The sequence below is a fragment of the Lynx canadensis genome, chromosome D3, assembly GCF_007474595.2.
Source record: "Lynx canadensis isolate LIC74 chromosome D3, mLynCan4.pri.v2, whole genome shotgun sequence".
NCBI classification, from domain to species: Eukaryota; Metazoa; Chordata; class Mammalia; order Carnivora; family Felidae; genus Lynx; species Lynx canadensis.
Window position 1 is genome coordinate 21101996 of NC_044314.2, and position 20373 is coordinate 21122368.

The window sequence follows — 20373 nt, forward strand, 5'->3', positions numbered from 1 at the left end:
ATCTTATGAATGGTTATTGTTATCATCCTCATTTACAGATGAGGAAAGTGATCCCAGAAAAACAAAGTTCTCAAATTGGGGCATGAGTATTTCTTGGGGCATGTACTATATGGAAAGCCATGGAATTAAAATGATGAATGAAACTTGGAAGTATCAGTTTTATTTGAGCATTTTGGGTAGGTAGAGCAACATTTTTTTACATTAAAACATGGCTAATTTTTAAAAGTGCAAAATTTGCAAGGATTTTAAAGGTGAAATGAGTCCTTTTGGTTCTTGTCATAGAATATGTACAATTTTGAACTGTCATTCAGTTTTATTTCAAAGCTAGGCTGGAAAAAGTGGTATTTAGAATATATAAGTTCCTGCTGTTCAAAACTATGCTGTGTAAAGGCTTCCATAGTACACACAACACGCATGGTTTTAAAGGAGTGTTTCTATATTCTTAACTTCTAGAAGTATACTCTTTCGTGTAGTTGACCTGAGCGTGCCCCGGGATGGAGGTACAAACTCTTTTTTCCCCAGTTGCCCTTTTGTAGTCCACCTTCTCCCATTTTACAGAAGAGCATACTTTTTACTAGCCCTGTCGTATTACCATGGTGCAAAATGTTTGATCTCCAGTAAAGGAATAATTTGAAATACTGGTGTCGATGCCGAGAAAATGAATTACTTGGTAACAGTCAAGACTTTCTGTCAGTAAAGTTCTTTGTCTAAAATTTACAGAGCACTTTATGTAGACTTCGATTATTAAAAATTTTTGATGGTTCACTATGCGATATTTTGACACATAACTCAAAAGAAGTTCAAAGAATTGACTGAGAAGAAAACTCATTCTATTTACTCATTTATGCAAATAGGGTTTCTTGCTGTTACATCTACAAAAAATGAAGGATAGGAATGGAATTGGTACTAAATCTTGGGCCTATTCTAGCATCTGTCCCAGCCCATGAAGTTATTAAAAAAAAAAAAAATTTTTTTAACGTTTATTTATTTTTGAGAGGCGGAGAGACAGAGCATGAGCTGGGGAGGGACAGAGAGAGAGGGAGACACAGAATCAGAAGCAGGCTCCAGGCTCTGAGCTGTCAGCATAGAGCCCAACGCAGGGTTCGAACCCATGAACTGCAAGATCATGACCTGAGCCGAAGTTGGACACTCAACCGACTGAACCACCCAGGTGCCCTGAGGTTTTTTTTTTTTAATAAAAAATTGTCTTCTTTAATGCATCTAACTTTTATCTTACTCATTAACATGTAATTTACTATTTAGGGGCAGTTATATACTAGTGATGTAGTAAAGCAAAAGACATTTTTTAATCACTAAGTACTTTATGGTCACAAAAAGTAAAAAAAAATAATCTCATGACATATATATAATCAACTAAAGGTTTTCAAGTTTAAAAGAGGAAATAACTTTGGGAATGGAATTATTAGCTCAAAGAGAAAAAGGAGTGAAACAAAATGTGTACTTACTGAAAAGTTTGTTCATGTATAAGTGGTTGATGGTGAATATATTTAGATTGTTAGTACATTGTAAAGTGATAGGTTTATTAAAGTGTCAGTACTTAAAATGGTAGTAAGTGCATTCTTTGCAATTACTTACAGTTTGAAATAGTCTTGATGTCAGCTTTGAAATGTAGGTGAGATACATATTTTCAAAAATTTTTTAGCTGGTAGGAATGCAAAAATGTTTGAAAATCACCCGTTTATAGAACACATGCTCTTCCTCCACCTCTTTAATTATCCTCTTTTCTAGGCTCAGTCAAGTTAGACCAACCAAAAGGCGACATGGTAATTAGATCACACGGGTGCTTAGTCCCTTTAAGAATCACCTTCACCAAGTTTCCTTTAAATTTTATATTCTTGGCTTTTATGGAAGGCCACTGAAAAAGAAAAAGCATTTGAAATTTGCTTAGTTTTGTTGTGATGTTAGTGTCTCTAATTTTTTTTTCTAGATTTAATACTAGGACAGCTTTGTTTCCCTTATTAATTGGTATACTTCCTTCTCTCTGACCTGATATCTATATAATTTAATGTTTCTCTTTTCACCCGGGATCCTAAAAATTTCAGATCCACTTTTGATGCTCAGCTCTAGTATTGATCACTATTAATCTTTTCAAAAGGAAATTTGTTTTCTCCCTGTCGCTGATTTTTTAAAAATTAATTTTTATTGTGTGTTCTTTCTGAATGTACAAAGATCCTTTCAGAGATACTTATTGGAAAGGGATGAAGTAAACATTTTTTTAAAAATTAAAAAGATTTGTTTTTGTATTCCTTCCAGCACCTCAGAGGAAAGAATAGTCTCAAAAATTACTTGAGTTATTTGAGTATTTCCACCCTAATACACACATTATTATAAAATACATTAAATTTTGGTTTGAGGGTTAGCCTGTATACTGAGATTAATCAAGGTTGGAAACTTTTTCTAATAATTAGAATGTGTGTTTGCAAGTTTAATTTTGTGATATAAGAAACTTCTGCTTTACTTTTTCGTATGCTGAAAGGGAAGATTACAATTATAAGAGTAGCCTTAATCTTGTCCCATTAAAAAAAAGTGTTTGCTTGGGGCACCTGGGTGGCTCAGTCTGTTAAGTGTCTGACTCTTGATGTCCACTCATGTCTTGATCCCAGGTTCGTGTGATTGAGCCGCGTGTCGTGCTCGCGTTGAGCATGGAGCCTGCTTGGATTCTCTGTTTGTCTGTCTCTCTCTCTCAAAACAAAAACCAAAACCAGTGTTTGCTTTATAATTCTTAAGTTTATGGCAGATTGGTAGTTATTTAGAAGGATTCAGACACACAGCTGGGCATAAACAGTGACTCTTTGGCACTCTTCAGGTGAGAGTGGTAATAAAATTTACTGTTTTTGTGACAGTTTCTGGGAAAACCAGTTAGTCCAGTTTTTCAGATTACATGCTACTGTTTTGGAATACAAAATTCATTAGTGAAAAATTCTGTCTTCTGAGCTTTCAAGCCGGGTAAAAGGAGAAAACATAATAAAAACCAAAGTAAGATCAAGAGAGAAGTAATACAGCATACTCTTGAAAAATCTCTTACTCCCAGTGAGGAATGCACTACCTCATCAGTCAATGGGAATTGCGTATTGAATATTTGTAGCCAGCTTTTTCTTCTAATTTTTACTTATTACACCAAAAACATGTTAATGAAAAAAACAACAACAACCTTCCCATTGTAGAACCAATAGTTTTATATGTTTCATGCTTCCTTCCAGTCTTTGTGGATTCAGGATTCATTTAGAAATAGTCCCTGCCGTCTCTAGTCATCCTTTGTAACAAGGGGAATCTTAAGAGGCTCCACTGTTTGTGCATACAAACAGTTGCAACGTATTTCTGTGTCCATTGATGCCATCTTGTTCTAATACCAGCTGAGCACATCGTTCTTTATTAAAGAATGAAAACATGAAAAACCAAACAGGGTATTGTTTAGTGATCTATACTAGTTATAACTAGTGACAGGAAAAGTTCTCCGTGAGCTTCTTTAGGATAAAATATTGACTATTTCATAGTTTGGGTGGCTTCACTTATGGCCTCAGAATGCTCTAGATGTCATAAATCAGAGGTGTCCAAACCTTCTGTGCATCACAGAATTACTAGGAGAGCTTTTAAAAATATACCTTCCTAGGCTTCACACTTTTAAAGATGGCATTCTAAGTGGTAATTTTGCAGCCTGTCAGTCAAATTTGCTCACTTTTAAATCAAAGTTTTTGAAAATATATCTACAAAGATAAGAAAGCTAAATACCTAAGGAATAGTCTTATTTAAGATGAGTATGTCTCGGGGCACCTGGCTGGCTCAGTTGGAAGAGCAGGTGATTCTTCGTCTTGGGGTTGTGGGTTAGAGCCCCAAGTTGGGTGTAGAGATTGCTTAAAAAAAAAACAACAACAACTAAATAAAAAAGAAGACTGTATCTCCTAAAGGTAAGCACATACATTGGGGGAAAATTGAATAAGATAAAGGAATGACAAATACATACAGAGAAGAAGGGGTGGAGGGAACGAAGGTGGAGAGGGTGGTGATGGAGACATATTTAGTAGTGGGTCCAAATCCTACTGTAATTGTGATAATTGTCACTTTATTTTGATGCTTACCTTTCTAGGCCTTGATAACATTCCTTAAGCAGAGTTCACAAACCTCAACACTTATAGGCCTCAGACAGGTAATGCAAATATGAGTTGTTGAAGAATTTTGCTAAAGGAGAACCTTGACACCTCTTGTGAGCAGCTATACTAATTAATTATGGCCTCTTGTGGCCAAATCAAGTCTGGTATTTCTAGATCTTTGAGTTTTAAAGAGAAGTAGAATCTGGGTTTTATGTGATATCTCCATATTTGCAGATGTTGGCTCATTTATTAGACCCTAAAAACTGAACGAAATACATTTATGGGTTAAACTTCATCCTCCTGCAACCAATTTGCAAATCTTTGTTTTAGAGTAGTCATTCTGCAAGTGCTTCCTGGAGCAGTCAGCATCACCTGAGACCTTAATAGAAATGCAAATTCCCAGGGCCTACCTCAGATCTCTACTGAATCAGACTCTCTAGGAGTGAGGCCCAGGAATCTGTGTTTTAATGAACCCTCTGTGTGGTTCTCATGTGTGGTGAAGTTTGAGAACCAGTGTTTTGGAGTCTGGAAGTTGATAACAATTTTTATCTGGGGATAGTTGTAAACACAGAAGTTCATTGAATATCCTGCAGATTTATCAAGTATATTTCTATATAAAAAATATCAGGTATGTTGTCTTCAGATACAGATGGCCTTTTATATATGTTTTTTGCCAGAATCAGAACCCACAATGATTAAATCACATTTTGTTCTTTTTGTACCCCCCCACCTTCCTTGCCCCTGTATACCCCATGGTTAGAGCCTTGCAAATGAACTTAAAAGGAGCTCTGTGCCACGTTTTGACTTCACTAGAACACATCTTAGATTTTATTTACTGATTGATTAAAAGTAGGGGGATGGGTTAAATAGGTGATGGGGATCAAGGAGTGCCCTTGTGAATTGAGCACCAGCTATTGTATGGAAGTGAATTGCTGTATTTTACACCTGAAACTAATATTACACTGTTAATTAACTAGAATTTGAATAAAAACGTAAAGTAATGGATAATGAATTAATAAAGAATTCAAATTATATTTATATGTAATATTTATTAACAAAAACATGCTTATATTCACAGGGTAAACCAGACTTGAATACAACATTGCCAATTAGACAAACCGCATCAATTTTCAAACAACCAGTTACCAAAGTCACAAATCATCCTAGTAATAAAGTGAAGTCAGACCCACAACGAATGAACGAGCAGCCACGTCAGGTAAGGATCTACTTGGTTCTCCAATCTTATTTGTCAGACAATTCTGGTATTTTTACCAGACATAGTTCAAGTAAACCGGTTAAAATGGAAAATATTTGGAAAGAAAATTGTTTTATGTTCCTAGGCTATTACATGAATGCTGGAGAATAAGTCTAATAATATTTAGGTTAAATGTTTTAAGAAAAAAGTTAATTAAAAATGAATCTAAATTAGTATTATGGACTACATTTTTGTGTTTTTGTGTGGTAATGTACATCAGATTTGCTTTTGCTAATCTTAGTTTAGATTATCTTTCCAGGGATAATATTTCCTAGGAGGCTGAAGCATGCAGTTTGTGTTGCTTAGTTTAAAAATATTTTCAATTTTATAGAAACTACTTTTCTGATTTCTTATTATATGACAGCCATCCCTCCCCTTTTGAAAAACAATTAAATAAACTTTGTCAATACGGTATATTGTCCTGTGACTTCCATTTTTGCAGAAATTCAGTTTAATAAATTTCTCTTTCTTTATGGCTTCAAACTGTATGGCACCAGAATCTGTTCTTAGGAAAAAAGTATTATCTGAAAGGCCTCCCTGCTGTTTAATAATGCCATATAGCCAGGGGAGGGAGACTTGATAAAATGCTTACCTTTCCAAGTAACCTTGCTTATTCATTCCCTAATTGTGGTCAAAAAGTTTAGGTACTTCGGGAATTTTTAGTAGCAATTGGGGTGAGGGAGTGGAGGGAGAAACATCTGTGCATATTTTTTCTCTCCTTTCTCTGCCTCCTCCCACTTACAGATTAGAAATGCTGATTTACCTACGAAGATTATCTTTTGCTCTCATATTCCCCGTTTAGATGCCTCACTCCACCTTTTCATTTGAATTTTGTTTTTCACTAGTCCCTCAAGTGTCTCATCTCCAGACTTCATAAAGGATTGGGCCAAAACTTTCAGACAGTTGCTCTAGAAGAAACTACCTAAAGAAATTCAGTTCCCACATCCTCTGTAGTGTTTTTTCCTCTTCAGGTGAGCCAGGAAAACAGAAGATATTTGGAGCCACATTGGATCAGCATCTTGCTATAGATGTCTCAAGATTTGAAGTTCTAAACTTGCTTTACTGTTGGTCCCCAAGAGATTCAACAGGGGCCATGTAAGTGTATCACATCCAATATAAAAGATGCGTACCTGCATGTGCCTTTAGGCTCTTGTCACCACTTAGGTTTTCTTTGGGCCATTCAGCATTCTGTGCCAGGCTTTTCCCTTCTGTTTTACTACTGCACCCAGTGAGAGTCACCACACCGCTGGTAGTGTTAGTATACTCATTACAACAGGGAAGGAATTCTGCCATTCTGAACTTTGCCCACCTTGATAAAGCCATTCCCCGATTATGTTCTTTCTTAGATACTGTCTAAAGTCTTGAACGTCTTGTCCTTTGGCATTTTGGTGATTTTTAAATCATTTCCTTGTAAAGATTTTTATCAATTGAAATTTTTCAAAGTTTATATGTGGGTAAGACAGTTTGCTTCAAAAAGCTCGAAAGATAAAGGAAGTGGAATAACTATTAATAATAGTTTCATATTGGAAATTTGAGTTACCTCATTGAGAATAGGTAGTAGATGGATTTTATCCTCATCTTTTCTTTGCCAAGTCATTCTCAATATAGTCTCTAAACCCAAATATTTTAAAGACCAATTGAGTAGCAAATTACGATTATTTAAACAGTAATTCTTTTCTGTACCTAACTTCAGTCACAGATTTTAACAACTGTAGTAATTGTATTTACTGGGTGTTTACCTGGCTGTAGGGGACACTGGTAACGGAGATTTTTAAAGCTGAAATAATCAGGTTAGTTGCTCCTTATTCACTGATACATTGAGTAGTTTTACATTTTCCTCTTTTATTAAAGTTTCTGAGATTGTTCTCAAATGAAAAGAATATACCAAAAAAGCTAAATCCCACCTCCTTCCCCTGCCCCCACCCCCAAATCTTATATCCCTTTCAACTCAGATCTTTTGAGGATTTTATCTTCCTTTTTGCTTGCATAGACGAGAAGTGTTAAAATTATTTAGGAGGTTACTTCCTCAAAAGTTTGAACTGTTTCTTACTTTATCCTCACATCACCTGGTGGTTTTTGCTGGGTGTTTTTGATTATACCAAGACATTAGTTGTCTTTCCCCCAGCTTTATCTTCAACATAAGAATTGAGGGAATATTTGACTACTGTCTCACTAATGGGATTTCAAAATAAAGGACAGGGCATTGGGCAACTGTAGGAAAATAGAGACAACTTCTATATTATTGTTTGAGAAATCATAATCTGTCATTCTGACTATTTCATTTTAGATTCAGGCTTTTTAGTAAAGGAAAGATGTTGATTTAAGTTATATTTTGGTGTATATATGTCAGATATGTGCTAATCAACTATTGTTGAGGAGGTAGTTGACAAAAAAAATAAAACATGTAGGCAAAAATAATTCTTCCACTGTGCTTTCACACAGCCTGGTTGAACTAGATCGGCAGTATGAATTGCCACGTATTCCATTTGGAGAACTTCTTTTGATCATCCAGTAAATAAACTAGACAGAGTGGTTTCTGTTTTTGAGATAGATATAAATGTTTTTGTTTCTTAACCGTGTCGCAGTCTTTTAATAAAGTATTCAATCTAGTGGTATTGTAATACTTAGAGACCTAGGACTGGGATTGGATTTTTGGATCTTAACTAGGTTCTCCGTTGGATAATTTGAAGTGATTAGTTTACATGTGATGCAATCACAGAAATGAATAATTCTGTCTTACGTGGCAAACATCCTATGCCTGCATCTTTGTGTGGCTGTCTGATTTGATTTCTGTAAAATATATGAATTATAAATTTCTAGTGTATTGATTCCTTGAAAATACCTTAGCTTTAAAATTGCAAATTAGGGTATGTAAGCAAAAGTGCATTAAATGGAATTCAGCAATAATATCTGCCTATAATTAAAACCTAGTTATGATAGGGTAAGTAGACATTTATATATATATATATATATATATATATATATATATATATACTGTCAGCATATTTGATAAGTGCTTGTCTTTCCCTTAGATTAAACAGAAATCTGGAGTGGGGTGGGGAAACTCGACCAAGTATAAGACTATTATCCCAAATAGTAAGATCATTGAAATGTTCTTATTTGGTCATATATATAAAACACCTCCAAAAATCTTTTTAATATGACATAATTATGATTTTGCTGTTAAGGCTGTCTTTCCTAGCTTTCTCCCCTCAGTATATGAAGAACTCACATTTCTGTTTCCTTCTCATTTCTTTGATCCTGTCATCTTTGATATTTTCTGGTCTCTCACCTTTTCTTTTATCCTCAACTCAAAGAAACTTCATTTTTGAGCCATTACTTCTTCCTTTTAATTATTATATTATAGGATGCTCATAGGCTGGAGGTGTTTTTGATAGTCTTTGAATATTAATTACATTTCTTCACTTTTTTTTTTAACCAAAAAATAAATATTTAAGAATTAGCAAAAAAGTGGATTTAAATGTTCTATTTGATCCTAGATTTTTTCCTTTTATTTGCTAATTCTTCTTTCAAAAGATATGAAATTTTCTTTTACTCCCTTCTAGAAGTCAGCCTTTTTTTTTTTTTTTTAGAATGCTTTTTTCCCAGCTTTATTGAGATATAATTGACACACAACATTGTCTAAGCTTAAGGTCTACAACGTGATGATTTGATACACATATACATTGCAAAATGATAACCACAATAAGGTTAGTTAACACATCCATCACTTCACATAATTGCCATTTTTGTTGTTGTGGTGGTGGTGGTGGTGGTGGTGAGAACATTTAAGATCTTTCTTAGCAACTTTCAAGAATACAATACAGTATTGTTAACTATAGTCACCATGCTGTGTATTAGGTCCCCAGAACTTACTCCTCTTATAACTGGAAGTTCATACCCTTTGACCAACACCTGCCCATCCACCCCCACACCTGGCCACCACCAATCTACTCTTTGTTTCTAATAGTTCAGCTTTTTTAGATTCTACATATAAGTAAGATCATATATGTCTTTCTCTGCCTGGCTTACTTCACTTAGTATAATGCCCTTGAGATTCATCCATGTTGTCAGAAATGGCAGTATTTCCTTCTTTTTTATGGCTGATAATATTTCTTTATCCATTCACCCATTGATAGACACTTAGATTGTTTCCATGTCTTGGCTATTGTGAATAATATTGCAGTGAACATGGGAATACAGATATCTCTTCAAGACAGTAATTTCATTTCCTTTGGATATATACTAAGAAGTGGGATTGCTGGATCAAATGAGAGTTGTATTTTTAATTTTTTGAGAAACCTCCATACTGTTTTCCATAGTAGCTATGCCAGTTTACATTCCCAGCAGTATACAAGTGTTCTCTTTCCTCCACATCCTTGCTAGCATTTAATATCTCTTGGCTCTTTGATAGTAACCAAGAATGGATATTTTAAAATATGTTAGAAGAAACTTTTAAGATGAAGTTAAATTTTAAAAACATATACACTTTAAAGACATTGTGTATGAAAAGTTTGTAAAATATTTCAGTGTTTAGTTACCATAACCTAGGAAATCACTCTTCATTCTAGACATTCTAAGAGCATTTACTTCTTCGTAACCTTGAAAGGTTATTTCTAGTATAGACTTGTTTTAGTTTTTTTATGATTGAGAAATAGAGAAGCTAAAGCACAGAGTTCCGTGGAGGATGTTATATTCCTTTTCTCTAGACAAAAAAATTAGCTTCCTGGGCAGAGGAAGTGGATGACGTGTTGTCCTGAAATACTTAAAAGCATTATTCTGGGTGGTGTAGGAGGAGAGGTGCTGTAGACAAAGGATCAAATAAATAGTACAGACATATGTTATAGGTGTTCCAGAAGGTGATTTTACTGTGGCTAGGGTGGTTGGGGAAATCTTTAGAAGAGATACAGGACATATGCCGGACGTTGCAGATTGAGTGGGATTTAGAAAAGCAGATGGGAGGGCGAGGACATTCCAACTAGGGAGAGTAGTGTTAGCAAAGCTATTGTAGTGGGAATGGGCAGGGAATGAAAAGACAAGTTGTTTGCAGATCAGGGTTTTCATGGGAAGTAGTGGGAGCTGAAAATGTTGTAGTGCGTTTCCTTAAGTGCCAATCTTTACAAATTTTAAAAATGTTATAATTTCCTATATTTATAAGAGAAAGATATTTGGGATAGACAAAAAAATTCTCATCATTCCTTTTTTGTAATTCAGTTACAGTATTTTAGTATTTTATATGTATATATATATATATTTTAATTTTTTTTAATGTTTATTTTTGAAAGAAACAGAGTGTGAGTGAGGGAGGGACAGAGAGAGGGAGACACAGAATTCGAAGCTGGCTCCAGGTTCTGAGCTATCTGCACACAGCCCGACACAGGGCTCAAACCCATGAACCACAGGATCATGACCTGAGCTGAAGTTGACACTCAAACGACTGAGCCACCCAGGCGCCCCAGCATTTTTTATATTTTTTCAATCTTTTAATGCATCTTTTGATGATGTGTATGGGTATATATATACATATATATATATATGTATATATATACACACGCATATATATGTACATATGTACACACACAAACACACACATGCTTAATATTTATACATACCATTATATACAATTTTAGCCATGTTTTATATAGTTTATGTGCTATAACTTTATAATTAATTTATATTATTCCAACAACTGTGTATTATGCTAGCATATGATTTACTTAATCATTTTCATATTGTTATTTTTATTTTTCACTATTGTAGGTAGTACTCCAGTGAGTATCTTTATATAGATAAGATCCTTCCTATATCTTACATTGTTTCATCAGACTAGATTCCCAGAAATACAATTAGTATGAATGTCTGTGAGTTTTGACTCACATTGGCAAGTTGATTGCCAAAAGGTTGCACCAATTTAAAAGTCTGCGGACGGGGCGCCTGGGTGGCTCAGTTAGTTAAGCGTCCGACTTCAGCTCAGGTCACGATCTCATGTTCCGTGAGTTCGAGCCCCGCGTTGGGCTCTGGGCTGATGGCTCAGAGCCTGGAGCCTGCTTCTGGTTCTGTGTCTCCCTCTCTCTCTGCCCCTCCCCCGTTCATGCTCTGTCTCTCTCTGTGTCAAAAATAAATAAGTGTTAAAAATAAATAAATAAATAAATAAATAAATAAATAAAAGTCTGTGGACAAGTTATGTGCATTCCAGTTTTAGCTTTTCTTCATCGTCACTGTGTATTATCAGTGCTTTCTCTTGTTGGTAGCTCAGTGTATAAAAATGGTATTTCATTTTAAATTTTCACTTATATGAATACTTCTGAAGTTGAACAGACTAGAGCATTTGTGTTTAACTTTGCAAATGAGAAATGTTTAGAGGATTTTGAACAAGTAGCTTTTTTTTTTTTTTACCCCTCTGAACTGAATGTGAGCATATCTCCTTGTGGCCTAAAGCTAATGCCAGCGTCTGTACACCCCAGACACATTCCCCCTACCTTCTCAGACATCTCACTCCATGGATTATGTCATACGTATGTTTCACTGGCAACTTCTCTCGCAAAACTGGCTTGTTCCCAAAAGCTTTTAAGTATACACCGATCTTCCCCATTTTAAAAAGGTATTCATTTTACTCTGTGTCCCTTTTGCAATTTGTTTTCTTTTTTCCTTTTACAGTACAACTTCTTGGAATTGTGTGTATTTAATATCTACCTTACCTCTTAGTTTTGGTATCTCTGAAACACGACTTTTGTTCCCACTGCCCCGTGGATGTCTCTTATCAAGACTGCTGATGATCGCCATTAAATTGGATGGACAAATTTCCACCCTTAGATTGCAGTACTTAACCTGCTCTAGCTAGGCACTGTGACTACCTTGCCTTCTGAAATACTCTTTTATTCTGTAATGCTCTACTCTCTTGGTTTTCCTCCCTTTTTTTTTTTTTTTTCTTATTCCCCTTCTTAGGTTCCTTTTTCTCTACCCATCTTCCCAGGGAAAACTGTGCATTCTTCTTTGTATGTAAAGCCTGTGCAGATGATTTCATTCATTCTCATGGCTTCTGTTGTCATCTGTATGTTAATGATTTCCAAGTCTCTACGTCTTCATTCTGAGCTCCAGTTGTTTGTATCTCTCCATCTACTAACATTATTTGCTTGCAAGTCTTACCAGCACTTGTGATTCATCTTGTGTAATCTCCTTCATCATCCTATTTAACCAGCCCTTTCTTTTCTTTTTTTCTTTTTTTTTTTAATTTTTATTTATTTTTGAGACAGAGAAAGAGCTTGAATGGGGGAGGGTCAGAGAGAGGGAGACACAGAATCTGAAGGAGACTTCAGGCTCCGAGCTGTCAGCACAGAGCCCGACGCGGGGCTTGAACTCACGGATTGTAAGATCATGACCTGAGCCGAAGTCGGATGCTTAACCGACCGAGCCACCCAGGCACCTCCGGCCCTTTCTTCTATGTGCTTTGTTTATCTTAGTGAAAGTACCACTGTCCATTCAGCTGCCTAAGCCAGAACCTGAGTATCATCCTAGACTCTTCCCATCGTTTACCCTAAACCTCTGATTAGCCGACAAGTCCAATTGACTCTGTCTCCTGAATATTCACTTGCTCCATCCCTGTACCAGGTAAATGTCATTTCGTCTCATCTCTTTGCTTCTTATTCTCTTCAATTTATTCTTCATATTGCATCCAGAAACTCCACCTGACACGAAGATCTGACAGTGTTACTCTTCCCAAAAGCTTTCAATGATTCCTATAAGGTTTTAGGGAAAAAACCCCTAAGTATGATGTACAAAGTCAAAACACCTAACATGACTTACAAAGTCCTTCATGATTTGGCTTTTGCTTATCTTTTTGGCTTCACTTTCTTTTCTTGTTCTACATGTGAATCACATGAAAGTTTTTGCAGATTTTTGAACATGCTATTGATTCACTCCACTTCATGGCCGCCTCCTGCCCCTGCATCCCCTGGTCATATTTCATCCTGCTTTCTTTCCTACATTTAATTATCTATATTCTACTCCTCCCTCAAGTGTGAACTTAGATATCACTTTACCTGTTCCGAAAACCTCTAACTGATCAAGTCTGGGTTTAGAGATCCTCCTTAGCATCTCTCCCTTCTCCTTTTCTGATCTAACTGTATTAGTTACTCATCACTTTATCCACAATATCTCCATTATGTCAGTATTTAATATGCATTTGTTGACTCAATGAATTAATTAGTGAATTTTTTTAAATTAAAAAATCTTTAATTGAGCCTTCAACCTGTGCCAGGCCCTTACCCAAGTAGTAGGGATACTTCAGTGAACAAAATAACAGCCCCTGATCTCATGGATCTTACCTTCTACTGTAATAGGAAGAGAGACAAACAAATATGTACATAATGTACCATGGTATGATAAGTGCAGTGAAAAAAAACACATATGGTCTTCAAAAGCAGAGAAGTATGGAGGAGAACATTCTAGACAGAGGTCTTAATTTGGTTCTTGTATGTAATATAAAGAATGACTTAAGGCTAGGAAAACACCAAGAAGCTATAGGAAATTAGGGCACAAATGATAAGATCTGCTTCATGCTGGTCATAAAGTAATGGATGAAATTTGTTGACTGTTCAGCGGTGCTTATGAGAAGAGTCTCAGAGGGGCGCCTGGATGGCTCAGTTGGTTGGGCATCTACTTGGGCTCAGGTCGTGATCTCACTGTTTGTGGGTTTGAGCCCTGCGTCGGGTTCTGTGCTGACGACTCGGAGCCTGGAGCCTGCTTCAGATTCTGTGTGTCTGTCTGTCTGTCCGTCTCTCTCTCTCTCTCTCTGCCCCTCCCTCACTTGCGCGTGCGCGCTCTCTCTCTCTCTGTCTTTCAAAAGTAAAATAAAAAATTTAAAAAAAAGTCTCAGAATTTAGGTAACTGGGAGAATGTTGTCACTGACAGGAATATGGAAATAATTGAAGCGGGTAGCTCATGGTGGTAGATGAGTACCTAGTTCTCTCTCTCTGCTCTCGTGTTCCCAACATAGTGTATCATGTTTTTAGTTAAATAGGTTAAATAGTCAGGGTTTACATTATTATGACTGGAAATATTCATGGGTAGGGCAGATAATGCCCAGTCATCATCTGAACGCTTTCATAATTTGTTGTTAATCTTAAGAATTGTATGCTAGGTTTCTTTATAGTTCATCGTCTCTAATGCATCAGTACTTCTGCCACATGTCCATCAATCATATTTTTCTTATGCTGAAATCCATGGCATTCCTTGCTGTGTTTTTCCTGAGTCCCCTCTACCCCACGTGGGCTGAATTTGTTCTCTGGTCCTGCCATGTAGCTGCAGCCCCGGGGATTTCCTTTGCTGCACTTCTGCGTTGGAATTTTCTGGATTTCTGTCTTCCTCTGTCTTAATATATACCTTCTGCTGTAACTAATCCTCCAGTACCTTTCTCATAAAATATAGTGGGAGGTAAAGGTTTTGAGAATCTGCACGTTAGAAATAACTTTATTCTGCTTGGATGCAGTCTGGTTTGACCCAGCATCATTGACTGAAAAGTCCATTATTTTTCATTGCTCTGCATTGTTGAAATGCAAATGTGTAAAAGTCTTATGAAAGTTTTTGGACTCCCAGTTCTATTTTTGGTCTGTGTACATGTGAGTCAATTTCTACACTCAGTTCTTTTTCATTGGTCTGTCTTTTCTTTTCCAGTACCTCACTGTCGTCATTATTATAGTTTCATAAGAATTCTTGATACTTGGTCGTATGCATTTGCAGCTTTGTTAGTCTTGGTTCAGGATTATCTTGGTTAGTTTTGGCTCATTGCATTTCTACATACGTTTTAGACTTACCTTGTCCAGTCTCTTTTTTTTTTTTTTTTTTTTTTAACGTGTATCTATTTTTGAGAGACAGAGTACCAGCAGGGGAGGGGCAGAGAGAGAGGGAGATGCAGAATCCTAAGCAGTCTCCGGGCTCCGAGCTGTCAGCACAGAGCCCGGCATGGGACTCGAACTCACGAATTGAGAGATCATGACCTGAGCCGAAGTCGGATGCTTAACTGACTGAGCTCCCCAGGTGCCCCAGATCTTACATATTTTTAAATGATTTCTAGATATTTGGTGTATTTTGATACTACTCTAAGTGATTACGTTAATTTCTTTAATTTTCTAGTTGTCTGTTGCTAATATGTAGAAATAAGCTGATTTTGCACATTGTAATGATTTATCTTTCTAAATTCACTTACTAAGTAATCGAGTCTCTTCAACTTTATACATGAAGAAACATGGTCATCTGCAAATGAGAGTTTTATTTATTCCCTGCTGACCCTTAAACGTTTGTTTGTTTGTTTGTTTGTTTTTTGTCTTATTTCACTGGCTAGGACTTCCAATATGATCTTGAATAAGAGTGATAACACGTATCCCTGTCTCATTGTGTTACCAGGGAATGTTTTTAATGTTTCTCTGTTAAGTATACTTGCTGTAGGGTTGTTTTGGGTAAATACCCTTTGTCAGATTAAGGAAATTCACTTCTATTCCTAGTTTACTGAGGCTATCTTTCATAAATGGGTATTGAATTTTATCAAATTCTTTTCTCTATCTAGTTAAGTGCTGAAATGGTTTTTATTCTTTTCTGTTAATATCATGAATTATAGTAATTAGTTTATGTGGTGGATTGCATTGGTTGAGGTTTTTTGAATGTTACACAAGCCTTGAATTTCTGGATTAAGCTAATATGGTCATGATGTACTATCATTGTTATTGCTGTTTAGATTTGTTGTTACGTGGGTTAGAATTTTTTGCATTTATATTCATTAGAGAGATTGGCTTGTGTTTTCTCATAATTTTCTTTTCAGTCTTCAGTATCAAGGTTTTGCTGGCTTTATAAAATAAGCTGGGAGGTGATCCTTCTTTTAACCTTCCCTGGAAGAGTTTGTATAAAATTGGTACTTTTCTTTATATGTTTGGAAGAATTAATTGTGAGGCATCTCAGCCTTTTTTTTTTTTTTTTTAAATAGGAAAGCTTGAAATTACAGATTCAATTTATTTGATAGGTACATGGATAAATATTCACATTTTCATTTCTTCTTGTATCAGTTTTGAGAATATGTTTTTCTAGGAATTTGTGCATTTCATAATTTTCACATTTGGTAGTCTAAGACTTCATAATATTTTGACAAGCATTACATGCCCACCTTGTGTAAGTTCGATAGCACTCCTGACAAAATTTGGACAAGTGGCTACAGCAGATGTACCACACCTGCATCCCCCTCAACTCTGAGTTTTGCTATTTGCTTTGTTTTTCCAGCCTCTTGAGCCCAAATTGTTATCTTTTACACAGCCACATGAATCGAGCTTTTCCTTGATTTACATAGTAATTTTCTGGTCATGGTCTTACCCTTTCTTCCTGGGCCACTCTCACAAAATAAGAAGGTAGCTTGGATTTGGCTTTTGATGTTTGCAGGCCATGGTATTTAAGTTAAGTTGTTTTTGCTGACCAGAACTAGACAACTCAGATATCATATGGGGTTGATTTGAAATAGAGCACTTTATAAACTGGCCAGTGAATTCCTTCTGGGCAGGAAACATCATTCCTCTGTATAGCCCTAACCCAGTGTCTTGCATATTTAGCTTTTCATGAGTCAGTGAATATAAAGTGCACATTTTCTGGGTTTTTGCTTTAGTCTACAAATACATGACAAGGTCCTTTGTTCTTTGATTAGAGTTAGCAAAAGCCTTAGAAAAGTGAATCAAATATTCATTGAATTTATGAAATCCTAACATTAGAAAATGAAAAATTCAATAAATATTTTATATTTTCAAAGAATTTACTCATGTATCATCAGTGTTTTGATGACCTTCTGAGATGGTTAAGACTGTTACTGGTAATTCTATTTTACTAGCGAAAATACATCCAAAGAGGTTAAATGACTTGCCTAAGACAGCACATCTGTTTAATAGTTGAGTCAGGACTAAAACATTCAACTCTCAAACCAGTGTCTTTCTGTTACCATGTACTCCTACTTAGCCACAAATTCATCCCTAAAACATTTGAGTGCCAACTCTGTGTCTAACATCATGCTCTTGATAGAGAGAAAGATTCTGCAGGTTAACACTCTTTAAAATGGTGAGATGTTGAAGGTCATTTTTTGGTTCTTCTATTTTACAAAGTGTCCGAGCACTTTGGTCCTCGGACATTTTACTTATTTATTTATTTTTAATGTTTATTTACTTTTGAGAGAGAGAGAGAGAGAGACAGCGCAAGTGGGAGAGGGACGGAGAGAGAGGGAGACACAGAATCCGAAGAAGGCTCCAGGTTCTCAGATGCAAACTCGCAAACCATGAGATCATGCCCTGAGCCGAAGTCAGAGACTTAACAGACCGAGCCACCTAGGTGCCACTTGTCCTCAGACACTTTACAAGGTGTATCTATCACATTTATGTACTTTAAAGATTTGTTTTTGTTAGGAAAAAAATGCTCATAGTCTTATTTCTTTGACTATTAATTACCATTAGAAATTTTAATTTGTTGCTTAATAGTAATAGAAAATACAGAAATGTAAAGAGAACCATCATAAAAGGCAGAGTTTCGTAAGTCTTCTGCAGCAAGTGATTCAACAGTGAAGCAGGGTAAAAGAGGCTTGAATTAGGAATTGGATTTGGTAATTACAAGGCTACTGACCTTGGGCAGGTCAGTGTTAACATAAAAATAGGAGTAGAGTCTAAAAGGAAGAGAATGGATGGAAGGTGGAGAAATCAGAGGGAAAGTTTCCCTCCTAGTAGAAAGAGGAAGTTGGAGCTGGTCTGAGGGAGAAGTGTGCACAAGGGCATTTTTAGGTTATCAGTGTTGGAGTGTATCTGTCTCTTCAGAAGAAGCCCAAGGAGAGGAAGAGGGAAAATGGGAAATGTGGGAGGAGAAGTTGGGCAAATTGATGGGGCAAGGTCAGGAGAAGGCAGAAGGTAGGACCAAGAGCCCTGTGTAGGGATAATCTTAGAAAGGTAGCAGGGTGCTTATTCCTCTGAGACAGGAGAAAAGTCAAGGAAGGTAAATGGCCCAGAGGGGATCTACTGTGGAAGGGCCCTTAAGCTTGGCACAGAGTCTGTTACAGCTTCTCGGCATGGGAACTAACGTTCAGCTTGTGGTATATGTTTAAAATACACAATGAGAAATAGGAGTTCAGATATATGGGAGTTTTAGTTGAACTTTGCTTAGTTTCATTATTGAAATTTCAGTGTGTTTCTATATAATCAATTTGTTTATTTTTTTAGTGGAGATATAATTTCAAAAGTTAAGGGAGGATGCATTTTGAAACAGTATGTGAGGGCTAAAATCAGTTATAAGTTTTTGTGTGGCTCACTGTGGGGAGATGGCTGTTAGTTTAGAATTGCCCAGGCCCTACCTATAGCTACCCATAAAGATCTTATGGAAATTAACATGGTCAAGATCAACCTTTCATTCTGTTTTGTTGCTTTATCTATACTTGAATACCTAAAATCATTCTGAACAGAGATGTGCCTTTCTCTGTAGTCAGTGGCAGAGTTGCACGTGCATATGGTCTCTCATCCTTTGGTAATAGCAGAGAACTCCTTCTAAAATCTGTACGGACAGACTCTATCTAACTTACGAGTTGGGATGTAAAGTGTCATGTTTCGGTTGTTTGGAACTCTAACATCGTCCAGCAGAAATCATATATTCTAAATGGTTCTAACATCCCAGACCAGCCTATAAAGACCATTTAATCTTAGGTGTGTCTGAATTATTAAAAATAATCACTGTTTATAACCATGTTTCTATCTTGAAGAGCCGTAAATTTCACCTCTTAAGAAAGGTTTCTCCCACTTCTGCTTTATCTTACTCACACCCTCATCTGGCAGTGATGAGAGAAGCACCAAGCTCTAGGCCATGTAGGGTGGTTCTTACAAGGTCCAGGAGTGAGAAGCTGGGACTCTTGGAAGTTGAGAAAGGAGCTGACTGCAGTCATAGCATGTGCCACTGGAGGGCTCTTCTTTCTGTGCAGCTAGGAGGTTTGGGCCCCTCGCATTGAAAGCCTCCCACCCTGCCCTCCTTGTCTTTGTCTGGACTAGAGGTTCTCAACCAGATCCGGTTTTGTACCGTCTCCCCTCCCCACCCCCTGCCTCCCCACCTCCCCACCTCCCCACCTCCCCGTACTCAGGGAAATTTGGCAATGTGTAGAGACACCTTTGGTTGTCACAGCTGGGGTGGTGCTGCTGGTATATAGCAGATATAGGCCAGGGATGCTGTTGAACATCCACAACAAAGAATTATCCAACCCAAAATGTTAATACGGCCAAGACTGAGACACTACTTTAAACCATTGTTCCTGCTTCAAGTCCCCCCCGCCCCCCACCCCCCACCCCCTTTCTCTTCTTGCTTAACGGCAGGACAGAAATGTAGTCTGGGTTCCCTGATTCTCTCCTACCTTCTATTCTTGAAATAAGCTCAGAGACCTTTTGAGGTTTTTCTAAGGGCTTTAGTATCATCACAACATGGAAATAGATGGAGTAAAAATAACAAGAAAATTACAGTTTCAGGAAATCTTAATTAAAAGCTACCCATGTTATTTGCTGGACTTTAAATAGAACAAAATTGTGATCCTTCTCGAGGCTCTGTCCGTTCTTCCCCAATGTGGTTTCTTCACTGCCTGGGCTTCCCTCCTTCTTCACTCCTACTGCTCAACTGGGAGGAGCCTTGGCAGTGATCCTTTCACGGTCCTCCAAATGAGGAGTGGCAGGAGGGATGAAAGATCCTTGGGTTATTTTAACAAGGGGTTAAGGGAAGGCTCTTTTGTACTGCATGGGTTTAGCCTCATTGCTATCGTGAAATTCTTAATACTTTTTGAACAAGGGACCTTAGAGTTTCATTTTGTACTGGGTCCTGCAAATAATGTGGCTGGTCCTGCTCACCAGAGCTCTCCCAACCAGCTTTGGTCTAAGTGAGAGGCAGTCTGGCTTGGATGAGAAGAGGAAAAGGAGGAGTTGTAAGATTTTTGTAGCAAGAAAACCCCAGCTGAAAATCTGGGAGGGAAGGGCA

The 20373-nt window shown here is 36.9% G+C and overlaps 1 protein-coding gene across 1 annotated transcript in view; it reads left to right on the forward strand.

Annotated features, from left to right (window-relative positions):
- The window catches only part of MBD2 (methyl-CpG binding domain protein 2), a 65993-nt gene that overhangs the window by 27713 nt on the left and 17907 nt on the right, over nt 1–20373 (forward strand). Inside the window, exon 3 of the mRNA XM_030292427.1 lies at nt 5188–5325. Within this exon, the coding sequence (XP_030148287.1) occupies nt 5188–5325 (138 nt within the window). The remainder of the gene's footprint in view (nt 1–5187; nt 5326–20373) is intronic.